Below are 16,890 nucleotides of genomic sequence, written 5' to 3' on the forward strand. Positions count from 1 at the left end.
AAATGTACTTCAAACTTTGAAATTTATTAATAAAATACATAATGTCACCATATACAGCCCTGAGATCCATTTTCTTTCAGGCATTCACAGAAAATACAAGGAACACAGTAAAATCAGTGAAAGGCTGCCCCCAGCAGGACTGACAAATAGCCAATGTGCAGAAGACTACAAACTGAGCAAATACAAAAGGAAAAAATATAATAATAAAGAAGTAAGCAATAAATACCAAGAACATGAGATGAAAAGTCCTTGAAATTGAGCTCATAGGCTGTGGGAACAGTTCAGTGATAGGGCGAGTGAAGTTTAGTGAAGTTATCCCCTCTGGTTCAAGAGCTGAGGGGGGTTCGGTTCCTGAACCGTGTGGTGTATTGAAACTCCTATACTTCCTTCCTGATGGCAGCAGCGAGAAGAGATGGTGGGTGTCCTAGATGAAGGATGCTGCTTTCCTGTGACAGCGCTTCGTGTAGATGTGCTTAAAGGTGGGCAGGGCTTTAGCTGTGATGGACTGGACCATATCCACTACATTTTGTAGAGCTTCCTGTTTAAGGTCATTCATGTTTCCATACTAGGCCATGATGAAACCAGTCAATATACTCTCCACCAAACATCTATAGAAGTTTTCCAAAGTTTTAGATGATATGCTGAACCTTTGCACACTTCTAAGAAAGAAGAGGTGCTGCTGTGCTTTCTGCATATTGGCACTTGTGTGTTGGACCCAGGACAGATCCTCTGAAATAATAACTCTGAGGAATTTAGAGTTTCTGACCCTCTCCTCCTCTGCTCCCCTTATGAGAACCTCCTCCTAAATTCAATAATCAGCTCCTTGGTCTTGCTTGACATTGAGTAAGAGGTTGTTCAGCCGGATTTTCAAATAACCTATATGCCGATTCATCACCAGCTTGGTTTCAGCCAACGAGAGATGATTCATCAGCAAATTGAAATATGGCACTGGAGCCCTGCTTAGCCTCACAGTCATCAGTGTAAAGTTAGTGGAGCAGGAGTTCCAGTAAGTTTCAGAAAGATGCAGAGAGTTGGAGAGGTTTAATGAGGGAATTCCAAAGCTTATGTCTAGGAGGATCAGCATAGAGCAGGGGAGCACGAGAGGAACCCAGAGATCTCAGATGTCTGTGATGTGGATGAGGTTACAGAGATCAGGATGGAAGGGGTTCTGGTGGGGAAAGACACTTCGTTGGAGAGCCTTGGACATGGAGCTATGGGAATCAGCAGGATTTGACGTGTAACAGATAACAGAGGGAAGGTTGGTGAGGGGGGGCAGTCATTTGGGGACTTTGGGGTGATTTATTGTGGTGCCGACAATGTATTACAAGGTGTGGGGAAGTGGGATTGCTGGGGAGGTGAATTTGTCCGTTGAGAGAAGATATGGCAGCCAGGGCTTGCATTTGTTTAAGTTAAGAAAGGTTAGAGGTCATAGGTCATCCAGCAAAGAAATGGGTTCCTTGGTCTACTACATCCATGCTGACCCTTTTCGCGCATCTACGCTAATTGCATTTGTCTGCATTGAGACAATATCCTTCCATCTTTGCCTATTTATGTACCTGGCTTACCCCTTTAGCACAGAGATTGCATAAGATCCCACCCCTCCTTGGGCAACATATCCCAGACGTTAACTGCCCTCTTCTTTCTCTGCTCATTGGGTGTTCGACAGACTTCCTTTGTTTTAACGGGTTCTATTGGGTTTCTTCCTTTTGTGGCTGCCCATAAGGAGACGAATCTCAGGGTTCTATACAGTGTATATACTTAGATAATAAATGTACTTTCAACTTTGAACCTCTGCCCTTCTGTTACCCCACTCCCACCCCATCATGGGTAAAACACTGGGAGATCGCGGTTTATCTACCATACATCTGGCCTGCACAGGCAGACGCCTCCCAGTCGCCACTCAGCTCAAAGGAGTCACCTGCCACTTGTTTCTAGCTCGTCACCTGCAGCTTATTTAAACCCAGCTCTCATCCACAGTCCTCCGTCAGGCATTTGAACCAGTCAGCCTCAACCAGTTGCTCCTAGCCTTTAGTGATCCCTGTTGCCACGTTGTGCTTAGTACCTGTTCTCCCTTGTTTTCTGGACTCTCGTGGCTTGTTATTCTGCAGTTTAATATTAAAGTTATTGCTCACTGCTCAGTCATCACCACTGTTCTGCATTTGGGCTAAGCCTCCTCAATATTTCCTGACAGGATAAGTGAACCAATGATTGACCCAGCAGAGCATGCTTGCTTAAAGTAGACTGACCGCCAGCACGAACATATGATCCAGAAGTAGCCAGGAATCATTGACCATCTGTCAGCCAGTCTCCTCCATCTTGTACAGCAGCCCTGCCCCTGTCAGCCTCCTCCCTAGGAGTCCTGGATTCCAGTGCCAGGATAGTTTGACAGATCCCCAACCTGATATAGCAATTTCCTGTCCCAGAGCTTTATAAACTTCGAGCTCCAACCATCCCTGTATCCCACGGACTGAGCCAAGATTGCCTTCGTCGTCTCTCTCCTGACTGGGCAAGTGCTGATCTGAGCCGCTGCTAACCGCGACAATAAAACCACCATTTGCAATAAATGTAAGGAATCCACCGCTGAGGCCTGCCGGGTTTTTGACCACCTGGGAAGCGGAAGGGAGGCAGCAGATCAGATACTTCGCCCGTGCCAAGGCTCACGCTCGGTGTTGGATTACACGCAGCAATTCCGGACACTCCTGGTGGAGCGCGGCTGGAATGTGGAAGTGCTGCTAGTCCATTATGATATCGCAGCAGCTGGTACCTCACTATTATAGCTTGGGGTGCTCTGGAGTTCTGAGTTCAATTCCAGCGTTCTCTGTAAGAAGTTGTATGCCTTTCTTGTGAGTGCATGAGTTTCCTCCAGGTGCTCGAGTTTCCTCCAATCTCCCTCCTAGCACTTATCCCTGCAAGCGGCCAATACATCTCCTCCCTCACCTCCATTCAGGGCCCCAGACAGTCCTTCCAGGTGAGGCATCACTTTGCCTGCAAATCTGTCTCTTGTCTCTGGGACTCCCGAGGCAGCCTCCCCTGTATCAGTGAGACCCATCGTAAATTATAGGACCTCTTTGTCGAGCAGCCCCTCCCTCAAATAGATTATCATCCACATCCCTCTTAGTGAAAATAGAAGAAAAACATTCATTTTGGGCATCGCATACATTCCAGGCTCCTTTTGGTCCATGGCTGCACACTTGCTGTTAATATATAATGTCTAAGGATTCGCCTTAATGTTACCTGCCCAGAATATTTTATAGTGTTCCTAATTTCATTTTTAGGTACTCTCCTACATCCTCTATGTTCCTCAAAGGACTTGTTTGATTATAGTTCCCAATCCAATTTCTCTCATTTGTCTTTTTACTGATCAAACCTTCAATAATCTTCCACAACCTTTGTCATGCCAGGCTCCCTAATCTTATCATTTTTTCCTTTCACCCTTGTGTGAAGATGCTATCCCTGGAATCTCTTTGAAAAAGATTTTAGATTATGAAGACACACAGTCCTCTTTTATTGTCATTTAGTAATGCATGCATTAAGAAATGATACAATATTTCCTCCGGTGTGATATCACAAAACACAGGACAGATCAAGACTGAAAAAACTGATAAAACCACATAATTATAACATATAGTTACAACAGTGCAGTGCAACAATACCATAACTTGATGAAGAAGTCCATGAGCACAGTAAAAAGTTCAAAGTCTCTCAAATGTCCCACATCTCACGCAGATGGGAGAAGGAAGAAAAACTCTCCCTGCCATGCCCGACCACAATCCGTCTCTGAGTCATCCGAAAACTTCGAGCCTCCAAATCAGCTCTCCGACACCGAGTACTGAGCACCATCTCTGTCCGAACGATTCGACCTCAATCTCGGTCGCCAACAGCAGGCAAAGCCGGGGATTTTGAGGCCTTCCCTCCGGAAGATTCCCGACCGCGCAGTAACGATAGCAGTGAACGAGCGTTCCAGAAATTTCTCCAGATGTTCCTCTGTGCTTTCATGTCCGTCTCCATCAAATCAGAATTGTCCACGGCCCCTATTTAACGGATATGATATCATTTTTCACTGGAGGGCTGCGCACGCATGGCGCGCTGCTCTCTCTCCTCCCACCTGTCAGATGTCATTTTATGCTCAAAACTCTGCTCCCAGTCTACATTGGTCAGGTCCTCTCTCATGAATCAGCCTTTTTCCAAATTCAAGACTTTAACATGCGAACGAAATTACCCCTTTTTGTAACTACCTTGAAACAAATAGAACTGTGCTCACTTCTTCCAAACTATTCCCCAGCTTACATTTCCACCACTTGCTTAGGATGAAATGAAAAACAGCCCCTTATCTACATATTGTCCCAAAAAAAAACTATCTTGGATGTACTTAAGAAGTTACATCCTACCCGAGGATGGCACAGTAGTTTTGTGGTAATACAACACTTCACAGCACCAACGATCACCGATCGGGGTCCGGTTCCTGCTGCTGTCTGTAGGAAGTTTGTACACCATCCACATTTCCCCCAGGTGTTTCAGTTTCCTCCTGCATTCCAACGATGTACAGATCAGTGAGTTGTGGGTATGCTACGTTGGCAACCCTAGTGGGCAGCCCCCAGTGCAATCCTCGGACTGCACTGGTCGTTGACGCCAAGCGATGCATTTCACTGTATGTTTTGATGTGCGTATGACAAATGAAGCTAAATTTTCTAATCTTCACAATAAGGCAAACACAGTGAATATTGGGAAAGTTAAAATCCCCACCATAGTAACCCTATTGCTTTCCTGTCTTTCTGCGATGTAGGAGTGATCATGAAGTGAAAGATTCTGCTTGCTACACCGTTAGCAACACACAGCTGGTTCCATCCCCATTCTCCCTTTTCCAGACCTTGTTGACCCTGTTTCCTTTACTACTCCATACTCAGATACTCACAGCCTCTTCACGAAGAAATCGCTCTCCACAAGCGGCTGAAACACCGGAATATTGTCCAGTACCTGGGGTCAGTTAGTCAGGATGGCTTCATCAAAATCTTCATGGAAGAGGTCCCAGGAGGTGAGGACTTTTGTTTTCCAGAATGAAACACTTTGGAATACAATGTGTGAGTGATTTAGGATTGAAAGTGGTGCATCACAGAAACATAGAAAAATACAACACATCACAGGCCCTTCGGCCCACAATGTTGTGCCAACCACATAACCTACTCTAGAAGCAGCCTAGAACTTCCCTATCGCAGAGTCCTCTATTTTTCTAAGCTCCATGTACCTATTTAAGAGTCTCTTAAGAGACCCTACTGTGTTCACTTCCACCACACGCACCCACCACTCTGTGTGTGAAAAACTTACCTCTGACATCCCCTTGGTCCTACTTCCAAGCACCTAAAAACTATGCCCCCCTCGTGCTAGCCATTTCAGCCCTGGGAAAAAGCCTCTGACTATCCACACGATCAATGCCTCTCGTCATCTTACACACCTCTATCAGGTCACCTCTCATCCTCCGTCGCTCCAAGGAGAAAAGGCCAAGTTCACTCAACCCATTCTCATTAGGTACGCCCTCCAATTCAGGCAACATCCTTGTAAATCTCCTCTGCACTCTCTCTATAGTATCCACATCCTTTCTGTAATGAGGTGACCAGAACTGAACACAATACTCCAAGTGGGCTCTAAGGTCTTATACTTACTGTCTGCCTGCACTGCACTTTCCCTGTAAATGTAACACTTCATTCTGCACTCTATAATTGCTTCTCCCTTCTACTACCTCATCGTACAGATGTGATGAAATGATCTGCACAGATGACATACATAACAACGTTTTTCACTGCACCTCAGTATGCGACAACAGTAAACCAGTAGCATTTACCAACTCACTTCGGATCTGTGCTTCCAAAGTTCCCCGTCAGTGGAGATTTCTTTCCTCAGAGCAGGAGGAAAGCTCATTGCCAGCTCATTGACTGAGATTGATTACTCTGGTTAGTCAGTAACTTCGTTTTGACTATCAGAAGCTGGGTTAACCTGTCATACCTCATTTTTATTAAGTTGTATCATGCATTTCCTGTAGTCATCAAAGTGTGATTGTTTTGAAATCGTGGCAGTGTGTCAGTACCTGCTGTGGCACAGTACCTGTGTTATGAATTGGTCACAGTTCTGTTACACATTTAAACTGAGAGCTGGTACTCCAGTTCTTATAAAGGAGTTGTGACTTTGTGACCGTTTCACCTGAGCTCTGAGGACCATGGGGTGGCATCGCTTTACGGTACCAGCGACTCGGGTTCCGTTCTCCCCGTGACCACGTGGGTTTCCTCTGGGTGCTCCAGTTTCCTCCCACAGTCCAAAGGTGTACCAGTTGGTAGTTTAATTGGTGATTGTAAATTGTCCCGTGATTGCGCTAGAATTAAATCCGGGGAATGCTGAGCAGCGCGTTTCGAAAGGTCGTAAGGACCATGCTGAATCTTTTAAAAAAATTAATTAATTGATTTGATTAAATTAAGCCCTTGCATTCATTATTTTAATCAGATATCACTCATGGATGTGGGCTTGAGAAACTTTCTGTGAATGATTTTCAGTGTCTGTGTGTGTGGGGTGTAGACCTAATCTTACACGCACGCACGTAACATTAGGTTTTGCTTTATTTGTCACATGTACATTGAAATGTCAAAACATACTGTGAATTGTGTCATTTGCGTCAATGGCTAATACGTTCTGAAGATTGTGCTGGGCCTCCTACAAGGATCGCCACACTTCCAGCACCAACATGACGTGCCCACAATTCACTAACCCAAACCATTTTGTGTGTTTCTATAAGTTTCCGTAAGTGCTTGCCCATTGCGTGCAGTCTTCCCAGTTTCTTGTAGACTTGCACCCTAACATTTTGCCTCTGTGTTGCATAGTCCATGCTCTCTACCCCCACCTTGGTAGTCTTTCTGTTTGGTTAAGTGACGATACAGTGATCGCCCATGTGACACTTTGTACGCAGGAAGCCTCTCTGCTCTGCTGCACTCCAAGTGGGGTCCACTTAAAGACAACGAGGCCACGATTGTTTTCTACACAAAGCAGATTCTGGAAGGCTTGAAGTACCTGCATGAGAATCAGATCGTGCACAGAGACATTAAGGTAATGGAGAAATGAGACAGAAATGAGTAATGAGACAGTGTGACTAAACCTAGCCATCACTCATTTCTGCTGGCTGAGTGATGTTGGCCTTGCTAACGGAGAAATGGTGTTGACTCCAAAGCATAACAATAATACACATTAGCAGGAGAAAGTTAGAGCTCATCTAGGCGGTAGCAGAGGTTTGGAGGGTTATCGATAGAAGAGTTACTGAGAAAATTAATACCACACAATTTGTAGTCGGGTGTGAGGCTGATGGAAAGAGCTCGGCCTTGGTCTATCCACACCCCTCAGTGGAAGCTGCTGTGAAGTAGTGGCTGCAGCATTGGCACTAATCCAAGAAAAATGGGGGTGAGAGGGATAAAAAATCAGCCATGATTGAATGGCGGAGCAGACTCCGGGTCGAATGGCCTAATTCTGCTCCTATGTCTTAGGGTGTCACGGTCTTCATCCTGCCTCTTCCGATTTCTAGGAAGCCTGTTCTACGTAGGCTGCTGCATGAATTTGCTGTCCCATCGCTCTCCCCACTGATTCTTCGTTCAGTCATGCCAGCCTCCGAATCCACCACCCCAGCCCCTTCTGTACCTTCCGGGCACTCAATCTCTGTCCTGTCGTCACAGAAGCTGCAGGCTGTGCTCGCAGTGTTATTCAGTGGCACAGACGGCTGCCGATCGGCTGATCATGCCACTGGTTTCCTGATGAGCGTTTAATCCCCCCAGCGTATCAGATGATGATGAGAAAGTTCGCAATGAGGAAGGAGGGGAGAATCAGTCAGCCAGGAGAGCAGTGCTGTGTCGGTATGTTTGGATATGACACAAGTGCTGAGAGAGAGAGGGAGAGAGAGACACTGAAGCAGGTCAGTAGTTCACAGACTTTAATGCGAACAGAGTCAGAGGGAAAGGAAAACAATAGACACTAGACCAAACAGGGCTGTTAACTAAAACTCTCAAATGGAAACCGAAGACAAACACTCCGGCTTAAAGGAATAACTAAATATAAAATGAATACCGCTAGTCCTCAGAGTCAGTTGACTCAACAGTCCAATTTCTCAGGCAAAGCCAAATGCAAGCAGGTGACGAAACGTTGCTGTGGTTTGCTCAAATCTACGACAAAAAGAATGGAGTTAAATACCGTCACAATTAAATAATAATTAGCTGACACATGCTGTATATTTATGAGTGCAATTGCCATACCTGCCGCGCTGCTGAATCCGTGGTTGTGACAAGTGTCTCTCCTGGTCTTCACCGCTGTTTTCACTAGCTATAGTTCTGGGAAATGGTTCTGCGCTGAGTTTTATTGAAACAAAATCTCTCTCCAAAGGGGGATAACGTACTAATAAACACCTACAGTGGAGTGCTGAAGATCTCAGACTTTGGGACGTCGAAGAGGCTCGCAGGAATCAATCCTTGCACGGAAACGTTCACAGGTGACCGAGCGCCAGAGCACAGGGTGGTCTTTAGTTCATGGCACCAGTGGAGTGTGTGTTCCGGGTCTTGGTACGTGTGGGCCTGGTTTCCGGCGGCTCGCCAACAGCAGTTCAGCAATGGCAAAGTTTGTCAGTGATAGGATTCCATGTTGGTCCCGATGAGTGTTGGTGTCTGAGCCAGGGTTCGGTGCCGACTGCCTGTAGCGTTGAATAGCTTGGTGTCGGTTCTGACCATTACCAAATTCTATATCACAGAAACAGGCCATTCAGCCCACTAACCCCATGCTGAATATTGCACTGAACTACCCTAATCCCATTTACCTGCATTAGGTCTTGGCGATTCGAGTACTTGTCTAGATGCCTTAAATGTGTTGTTCAAGGTGCATTTATTATATAAGTGTGTATAAATTATACAAGATTCATCTCCTTACAGGCAAGCCACGAAACAAAAAACCCGAAAGAACCAATTTTTAAAAAAAGACCAACAAACACAAAATGCGTACAGAAAAAGAAACACAAATCATGCAACCAATAAAAACAAGCAACAATACCTACCTCCGCCACCCCTTGGGGAGTGTGTTCCAGACTCCAATCACTCTGTGTGTGGAAAAGTTCCACCTCAGGTTTTCTCTAAACCTACCTCTTGCCCTAATTCTAGGCACCCTTGTCTTAGATATCCCCACTTTGAGAAAAAGGTTTCTTACCCACGACTTAATCTATCCCCCGGGTGATATTGTTCAGCCCTCCCAAGTCACATCTCAGCCTCCACTGTCCAGGGTAAACAAGTCCAGCCTATATGTCTGTACATATAACTGAGATCCTTCAGTCTTGGGGTGCTGGGACTGATGACACTGGGTGAGTCAGGGTGCTGGGACTGACGACACTGGGTGAGTCGGGGTGCTGGGACTGACGACACTGGGTGAGTCAGGGTGTTGGGGCTGACGACACTGGGTGAGTCGGGGTGTTGGGGCTGACGACATTGGGTGAGTCGGGGTGCTGGGACTGACGACACTGGGTGTGTCGGGGTGTTGGGGCTGACTACACTGGGTGAGTCAGGGTGCTGGGACTGACGACACTGGGTGAGTCGGGGTGTTGGGGCTGACTACACTGGGTGAGTCGGGGTGTTGGGGCTGACGACACTGGGTGAGTCGGGGTGTTGGGGCTGACTACACTGGGTGTGTCGGGGTGCTGGGACTGACGACACTGGGAGAGTCGGGGTGTTGGGGCTGACGACACTGGGTGAGTCGGGGTGCTGGGACTGACGACACTGGGTGTGTCGGGGTGTTGGGGCTGACGACACTGGGTGAGTCGGGGTGCTGGGACTGACGACACTGGATGAGTCGGGGTGTTGGGAGTGACGGCACTGGAAGAGTCAGGGTGTTGGGAGTGACAAGACTGGGTATATCGGGGTCTGGGGCTGACACTGGGCGAGTCGGGGTGTTGGGAGTGACAAGACTGGGTATATCGGGGTCTGGGACTGACACTGGGTGAGTCAGGGTGTTGGGAGTGACAAGACTGGGTATATCGGGGTCTGGGACTGACACTGGGTGAGTCAGGGTGTTGGGAGTGACAAGACTGGGTATATCGGGGTCTGGGACTGACACTGGGTGAGTCAGGGTGTTGGGAGTGACAAGACTGGGTATATCGGGGTCTGGGACTGACACTGGAAGAGTCAGGGTGTTGGGAGTGACAAGACTGGGTATACCAGGGTCTGGGACTGACACTGGACGAGTCAGGGTGTTGAGAGTGACAAGGCTAGGTGTATCAGAGATCTGGAACTGACACTGGGTGAGTCGGGGTGTTGGGAATGACAAGACTGGGTGTAAAAGGGATCTGGGACTGACACTGGGTGAGTCAGGGTGTTGGGAGTGACAAGACTGGGTGTATCAGGGATCTGGGACTGACACTGGACGAGTCAGGGTGTTGGGAGTGACAAGACTGGGTATATCAGGGTCTGGGACTGACACTGGGTGAGTCAGGGTGTTGGGAGTGACAAGACTGGGTATATCGGGGTCTGTGACTGACACTGGGTGAGTCAGGGTGTTGGGAGTGACACTGGATGAGTCAGGGTGTTGGGAGTGACAAGACTGGGTGTATCAGGGATCTGGGACTGACACTGGGTGAGTCAGGGTGTTGGGAGTGACAAGACTGGGTGTATCAGGGATCTGGGACTGACACTGGGTGAGTCAGGGTGTTGGGAGTGACAAGTCTGGGTGTATCAGGGATCTGGGACTGACACTGGGTGAGTCAGGGTGTTGGGAGTGACAACACTGGGTATATCGGGGATCTGGGACTGACACTGGACGAGTCAGGGTGTTGGGAGTGACAAGACTGGGTATATCAGGGTCTGGGACTGACACTGGGTGAGTCGGGATGTTGGGAGTGACAAGACTGGGTATATCGGGGATCTGGGACTGACACTGGGTGAGTCAGGGTGTTGGGAGTGACAAGACTGGGTATATCGGGGTCTGTGACTGACACTGGGTGAGTCAGGGTGTTGGGAGTGACAAGACTGGGTGTATCAGGGGTCTGGGACTGACACTGGGTGAGTCAGGGTGTTGGGAGTGACAACACTGGGTATATCGGGGTCTGGGACTGACACTGGGTGAGTCAGGGTGTTGGGAGTGACAAGTCTGGGTGTATCAGGGATCTGGGACTGACACTGGGTGAGTCAGGGTGTTGGGAGTGACAACACTGGGTATATCGGGGATCTGGGACTGACACTGGACGAGTCAGGGTGTTGGGAGTGACAAGACTGGGTATATCAGGGTCTGGGACTGACACTGGGTGAGTCGGGATGTTGGGAGTGACAAGACTGGGTATATCGGGGATCTGGGACTGACACTGGGTGAGTCAGGGTGTTGGGAGTGACAACACTGGGTATATCGGGGATCTGGGACTGACACTGGACGAGTCAGGGTGTTGGGAGTGACAAGACTGGGTATATCAGGGTCTGGGACTGACACTGGGTGAGTCGGGATGTTGGGAGTGACAAGACTGGGTATATCGGGGTCTGGGGCTGACACTGGGTGAGTCAGGGTGTTGGGAGTGACAAGACTGGGTATATCGGGGTCTGGAACTGACACTGGACGAGTCAGGGTGTTGGGAGTGACAAGACTGGGTGTATCAGGGGTCTGGGACTGACACTGGGTGAGTCAGGGTGTTGGGAGTGACAACACTGGGTATATCGGGGTCTGGGACTGACACTGGGTGTGACGTCCTCAGTTTATGAATTGTTTCTGTGTCGGTTCTTTGGCTCCAGGAACTCTCCAGTACATGGCCCCTGAGATCATCGACAAGGGACCGCGAGGTTACGGCAAACCTGCGGATATCTGGTCCTTGGGCTGTACCGTCATTGAAATGGCCACAGGAAAGCCACCCTTCTTTGAACTGGGAGAGCCCCAGGCTGCCATGTTTAAGGTAACCAGACCGATGATGGGATCTAGTCGTCTAGAGACGAGCAAAGCAGACGGATCTGGAACTTCTGTGACTTTTGTGTGTGGAGTTGTTCAGGGTCATAGAGTATTACTGCACAAAAACAGGCCGTTTGGCCCATCGAGTCGTTGCTGAACAATTATTCTGCTAGCGAGTCCCATCAACCTGAAAATAGACCATAGCTCTCCCATCCATTTAATTATCCAGACTTCTCTCAGATGCTGAAATCTAACCTGCACCTGTTACTTTTGCTGGCAGCTTGTTCCACACTCTCACAACCCTCTGAGTGAAGATGTCCCCCTTAGCCTTCTCACCTTTCACTCTTAACTTATGAACTCTAATTCTAGTCTCACCCAAAATCAGAGGGAAAAGCCTGCATTCATTTACATAATTTCTGCCTCTCATAAATATGTATATCAAATTTCTCCTCATTTTCCTACGCTCCAGGGAACAAAGTCCTAACCTATTCAAACTTTTCCTATAACTCAAGTCCCGGCAACATCCTTGTTAATTCTCTGTGTACTCTTTCAATCTTATTGCTCTTTTTCCTGTTGGATTGTGACTCCAACATTAAGGATCACCAATATCTTGTGCAACTTCGACATAACACACCAACTCCTGTACTGAATAGCAACACACATAAAATGCTGGAGGAACTCAGCAGGCCAGGCAGAATCTATGGGAACGAGTAAACAGTCGATGTTTTGGGCCAAGACCCTTCATCAGGCCTGGAAAGGAAGGGGGAAGAAGTTAGAGTAAGAAGGGGGCGGGAGGGGAGGAAGATGTACAAGGTGGCAAGTGATGGGTCAAACCAGGTGGGGGAAGGTGCTGTGAAGTACAGAGCTGGGATGTTGACTGGTGAAAGAGATGCAGGGCTGGAGAAGGAGGAATCTGACGGGAGAGGACAGAGGACCATGAATGATCCTCAGAGCACCAGAGGGAGGTGATGGGCAGGTAAGGAAAGAAGGTGTGAGGGGGAAACAAAAATGGAGAATGGTGAAGGAGGGTGGTGAGGGCCAATTACTGGAAATTTGAGAAATTGATGTCCATGCCACCAGTTTGGAGACTACCCAGATGGAATATAAGGTGTTGCTCCTCCAACTTGAGTGTAGCCTCATCACGACGGTAGAGGAGGCCATGGTCCGACTGTCGGAATGGGAATGGGATGTAGAATTGAAATGGGTGGACACTGGGGAAATCCCACTTTTTGCGGTGGATGGAGAGAAGGTGCTTGATGAAGCTGGTCTCCCAGTCTACGTTGGGCCTCACCGATATACAGGAGGCCACACCAGGAGGACTGGATACAGTAGTCGACCCCAGCAGACTCACAGGCGAAGTGTTGCCTTACCTGGAAGAACTGTTTGGGGCCCTGAATGGTAGTGAGGGGCGAGGTGTAGGGGCAGGTGTCGCACTGGTTCCACTTGCAAGGATAAGTATCAGGAGGGAGATCAGTGGGGGGGGGGAACGAATGGATCAGGGAGTTGCATAGGGAGCGATCCCTGTGGAAAGTGGAAATTGGGGGGGCGGGGAGGAAAAGATGTGTTTGGTGTTAGGATATTTTGATATATGAAATTCAGACCTCACAAGTGCATTTATCCACCCCCTCCTTCAACCATGGCTGGATGTCCCAAAGCAATGTTCCATCTGGAATAATGTATACCTGAATCCTGTCGCATGTCTGCACTCCAACACTTTCAGGGGAGTGTGATGTGATCAATGGTCGCTTGATCTTTGAATCCAAGTACATTAGTGGGTGTAAAACTGGTTCTTGCCTGTAGTATGGGATGAGTTATAGATCAGGGGGAAACCCTACCATCTCTCTGGAACAAGGCTGGGTGTCTGACACTGCGTGTGTTCTGACAAGTGGCAGAAAAGGGTGTAAGCATCTTATATAATGATGGGATTTGTGTCTGCAGATATGTGTCACGTTTGACTGTCGCAGCATTGGAGCACGGTGAACTGGTGTCAAATGTGATAACTTTGTATCGCAAGTCACCCGTGTGACGTTTCATTCTCCTGACTGTCCGAGTGATGAGTCTGTTCCCAAGCTCTGACCTCCTGTTTGTTCGACTGTAGGTGGGGATGTTTAAGATCCACCCAGAGATTCCGGAGTCGATGTCTCTGGAAGCAAAGACCTTTCTTCTGCACAGCTTTGAGCCTGATCCTGATAAGCGGGCCACAGCCTCACAGCTCCTCAAGGACGCGTTCCTGAACCGGAAGAGGAAACCGCCCCCAAAGCCGGGTACGGGAATGACTGCGAGTGCCGTGGGAATGCGGCTGAGGGAGGTGGTGAGGGACAGGTTACAGTGAGTGAGGGGGGGGAGCTTGAAAACGTGAGACAGAGGAACTGGAGAACAGTGGAATGGGGAGCAGGTGAATAGGGTCAGGTGGCATTGGCGAAGAATTGGATCGAAGCAGAAAGAGACGGTGAGCTGACTAGAAATCAATATGACAGAATGAAAAGGGAACCAGGGTAAATCACTGAACATAGTACATAGAAGACCACAGCACAGTCCAGGCCCTTTGGTCCAAAGTGTTGGGCTAAGCTTTTAACCTACCCTAAATTCAGTCTAACCCTTCCCTCCTACATAGCCCTCCAATTTTCTATTATCCATATGCCTATCTAAGAGTTTCCTAAATGCCCCTAATGTATCTGCCTCTACCAACACCCCTGCAAGGGTGTTCCACACACCCACCACTCTCCGTGTAAAAAAAACTTAACATCTGACATCCCACCATACTATTCTCCAAACACCTTAAAATTATGCCCCCTCTTATTCGCCATTCCCACCCTGGGGAAGTCTCTGGCTGTCCACTCTAGCTATGCCCCTTATCAGCTGGTACAGCTCTGTCAAGTTGCCCCTCATCCTTCTTCACTCCAAAAGGGAAAAGCCCTAGTTTACTCAGTCTCCCCTCATAAGACATGTTCTCTAATCCAGATAAATCCCCTCTGCACCCTCTCTAAAGCTTCCACATCTTTCTTAAAATGAGGCGACCATAACTGAACACAATATTCCATGTGTGGTTTAACCAGGGTCTTGCAATGCCACCTCGTGGCCATTGAGCTCGACCCGCTGACTAATGAAGGGTAACTCACCATACGCCCTCTTAACGACCCGGAATGGACACTAAATGGGAGTTAAAGGAATGCCGAAGGAAGTGGAGGAATGGCGGGGGAGCAGAAACTGGAAACTAAATGAAAATAAAGCGGGGAGGAAGCAGTGTGAGTGAGAGGGAGGGGGAATGAAATAATGGGGAAAGGAAGAGGTAAGAAATGATGCTGACAGTTGGGAAGAGGGATTGAATGGTATTGGTGTAGATGATGCCTGGCATGTATGTGATGGGCCGAAGGGCCTATTTGCATGAATCTATGATTCTCTGAATCCTGCATGGTCACGGAGAGAGTGGGCAAACTCCACACAGACAGAACCGGAGGGGTTGGTCAGGATTGAATCCAGGTCACTGGAGGTCCTCTCTGCACCCTTGTGCCACCTCTTACAGATATGAGGGGTGCAAAATAGATGCAAATCCTCTCTCACAGCACACCATAGCACTGTGCATCCTATTCCCACTGACCTCCAGACATCTTGGAGTTAAGTTTTCTTTCCCTGGCTGTGACCTTTGGCCTTTCACCTCCCCCCCCCAACTTCGCCAGTGCTTGCCGCAGAGTACATGCTTCCCCTACGAATACCTCATAAAAACTGATGATTCCTCCTCTTTCTCTAGGTGAATTTTATCACAGTCTGTCGGTCCCCACAACAGGGAACCTCAAGGAGGGGCCCGAGATCCACCAACCCTTGGACTTCAGACTCATCCAACCCGTACTCTCCCGAAGCTGCTCGATCCCCGTGCTGCCCGTCAAGAGCGGCTCGCCGCAGCAGGAGTTCGTCAGGTAATGCGTCCTCACCGGTATGGGTTCTCATTCTTCTTTTTGCTGGGACTGATTTAATCACTGTCCCCGTCCTCGTTCCCCTCCCCCCCCACCGCCCCCACAGTGTGCTTGAGGAACAGATGGACGACATCCCTTCCTCACCTGAAGAAAATGCCTCCCTCTTCCTCTTGAAGAAGGATAGTGAGTGCAGGGCCACGCTCTTCAAGATACTGACAGAGGACTGTGAAACTGTGGTCTGGAACATTCTAGAAGCTCTGGCTCAGGTACGCAAAATGCCCTGCTGTGGGGTGGTAATTGTGGAATCTGGGTTGAAGGTCAATGGACTGATCCTTTATACTTTATACTTTATTGTCACCAAACAATTGATACTGGAATGTACAATCATCACAGCGATATTTGATTCTGCACTTCCTGCTCCCTGGATTACAAATTGATAGTAAATATTAAAAATTTAAACTATAAATCATAAATAGTAAATAGAAAAATGGAAAGTAAGGTAGTGCAAAAAAAACCGAGAGGCAGGTGCGGATATTTGGAGGGTACGGCCCAGATCCGGGTCAGGATCCGTTCAGCAGTCTTATCACAGTTGGAAAGAAGCTGTTCCCAAATCTGGCCGTACGAGTCTTCAAGCTCCTGAGCCTCCTCCCGGAAGGAAGAGGGACAAAAAGTGTGTTGGCTGGGTGGGTCGTGTCCTTGATTATCCTGGCAGCACTGCTCCGACAGCGTGCGGTGTAAAGCGAGTCCATGGACGGAAGATTGGTTTGTGTGATGTGCTGCGCCGTGTTCACGATCTTCTGCAGCTTCTTCCGGTCTTGGACAGGACAACTTCCATACCAGGTTGTGATGTACCCTAGAAGAATGCTTTCTACGGTGCATCTATAAAAATTAGTGAGGGTTTTAGGGGACAGGCCAAATTTCTTCAGTTTCCTCAGGAAGTAAAGGCGCTGGTGGGCCTTCTTGGCAGTGAACTCTGCTTGGTTGGACCAAGTCAGGTCATCCCTGATCAACTGATGAAAATTCATTGATGTGAACCTTTTTTTTATCATACATGAGA

General features: G+C 48.3%; 1 protein-coding gene across 2 annotated transcripts in view; it reads left to right on the forward strand.

The window, feature by feature from the left end:
- The window catches only part of si:ch211-1i11.3 (mitogen-activated protein kinase kinase kinase 5), a 192,447-nt gene that overhangs the window by 132,211 nt on the left and 43,346 nt on the right, over positions 1 to 16,890 (forward strand). For both annotated transcript variants that reach the window (XM_063033924.1, XM_063033925.1), the window contains 7 exons: positions 4,905 to 5,032; positions 6,950 to 7,086; positions 8,404 to 8,509; positions 11,772 to 11,929; positions 14,021 to 14,186; positions 15,671 to 15,836; positions 15,940 to 16,099. In XM_063033924.1, coding sequence (XP_062889994.1) covers positions 4,905 to 5,032; positions 6,950 to 7,086; positions 8,404 to 8,509; positions 11,772 to 11,929; positions 14,021 to 14,186; positions 15,671 to 15,836; positions 15,940 to 16,099 — 1,021 coding nt within the window. The remainder of the gene's footprint in view (positions 1 to 4,904; positions 5,033 to 6,949; positions 7,087 to 8,403; positions 8,510 to 11,771; positions 11,930 to 14,020; positions 14,187 to 15,670; positions 15,837 to 15,939; positions 16,100 to 16,890) is intronic.

This window comes from Mobula hypostoma, chromosome 26 (assembly GCF_963921235.1).
Source record: "Mobula hypostoma chromosome 26, sMobHyp1.1, whole genome shotgun sequence".
NCBI lineage: Eukaryota > Metazoa > Chordata > Chondrichthyes > Myliobatiformes > Myliobatidae > Mobula > Mobula hypostoma.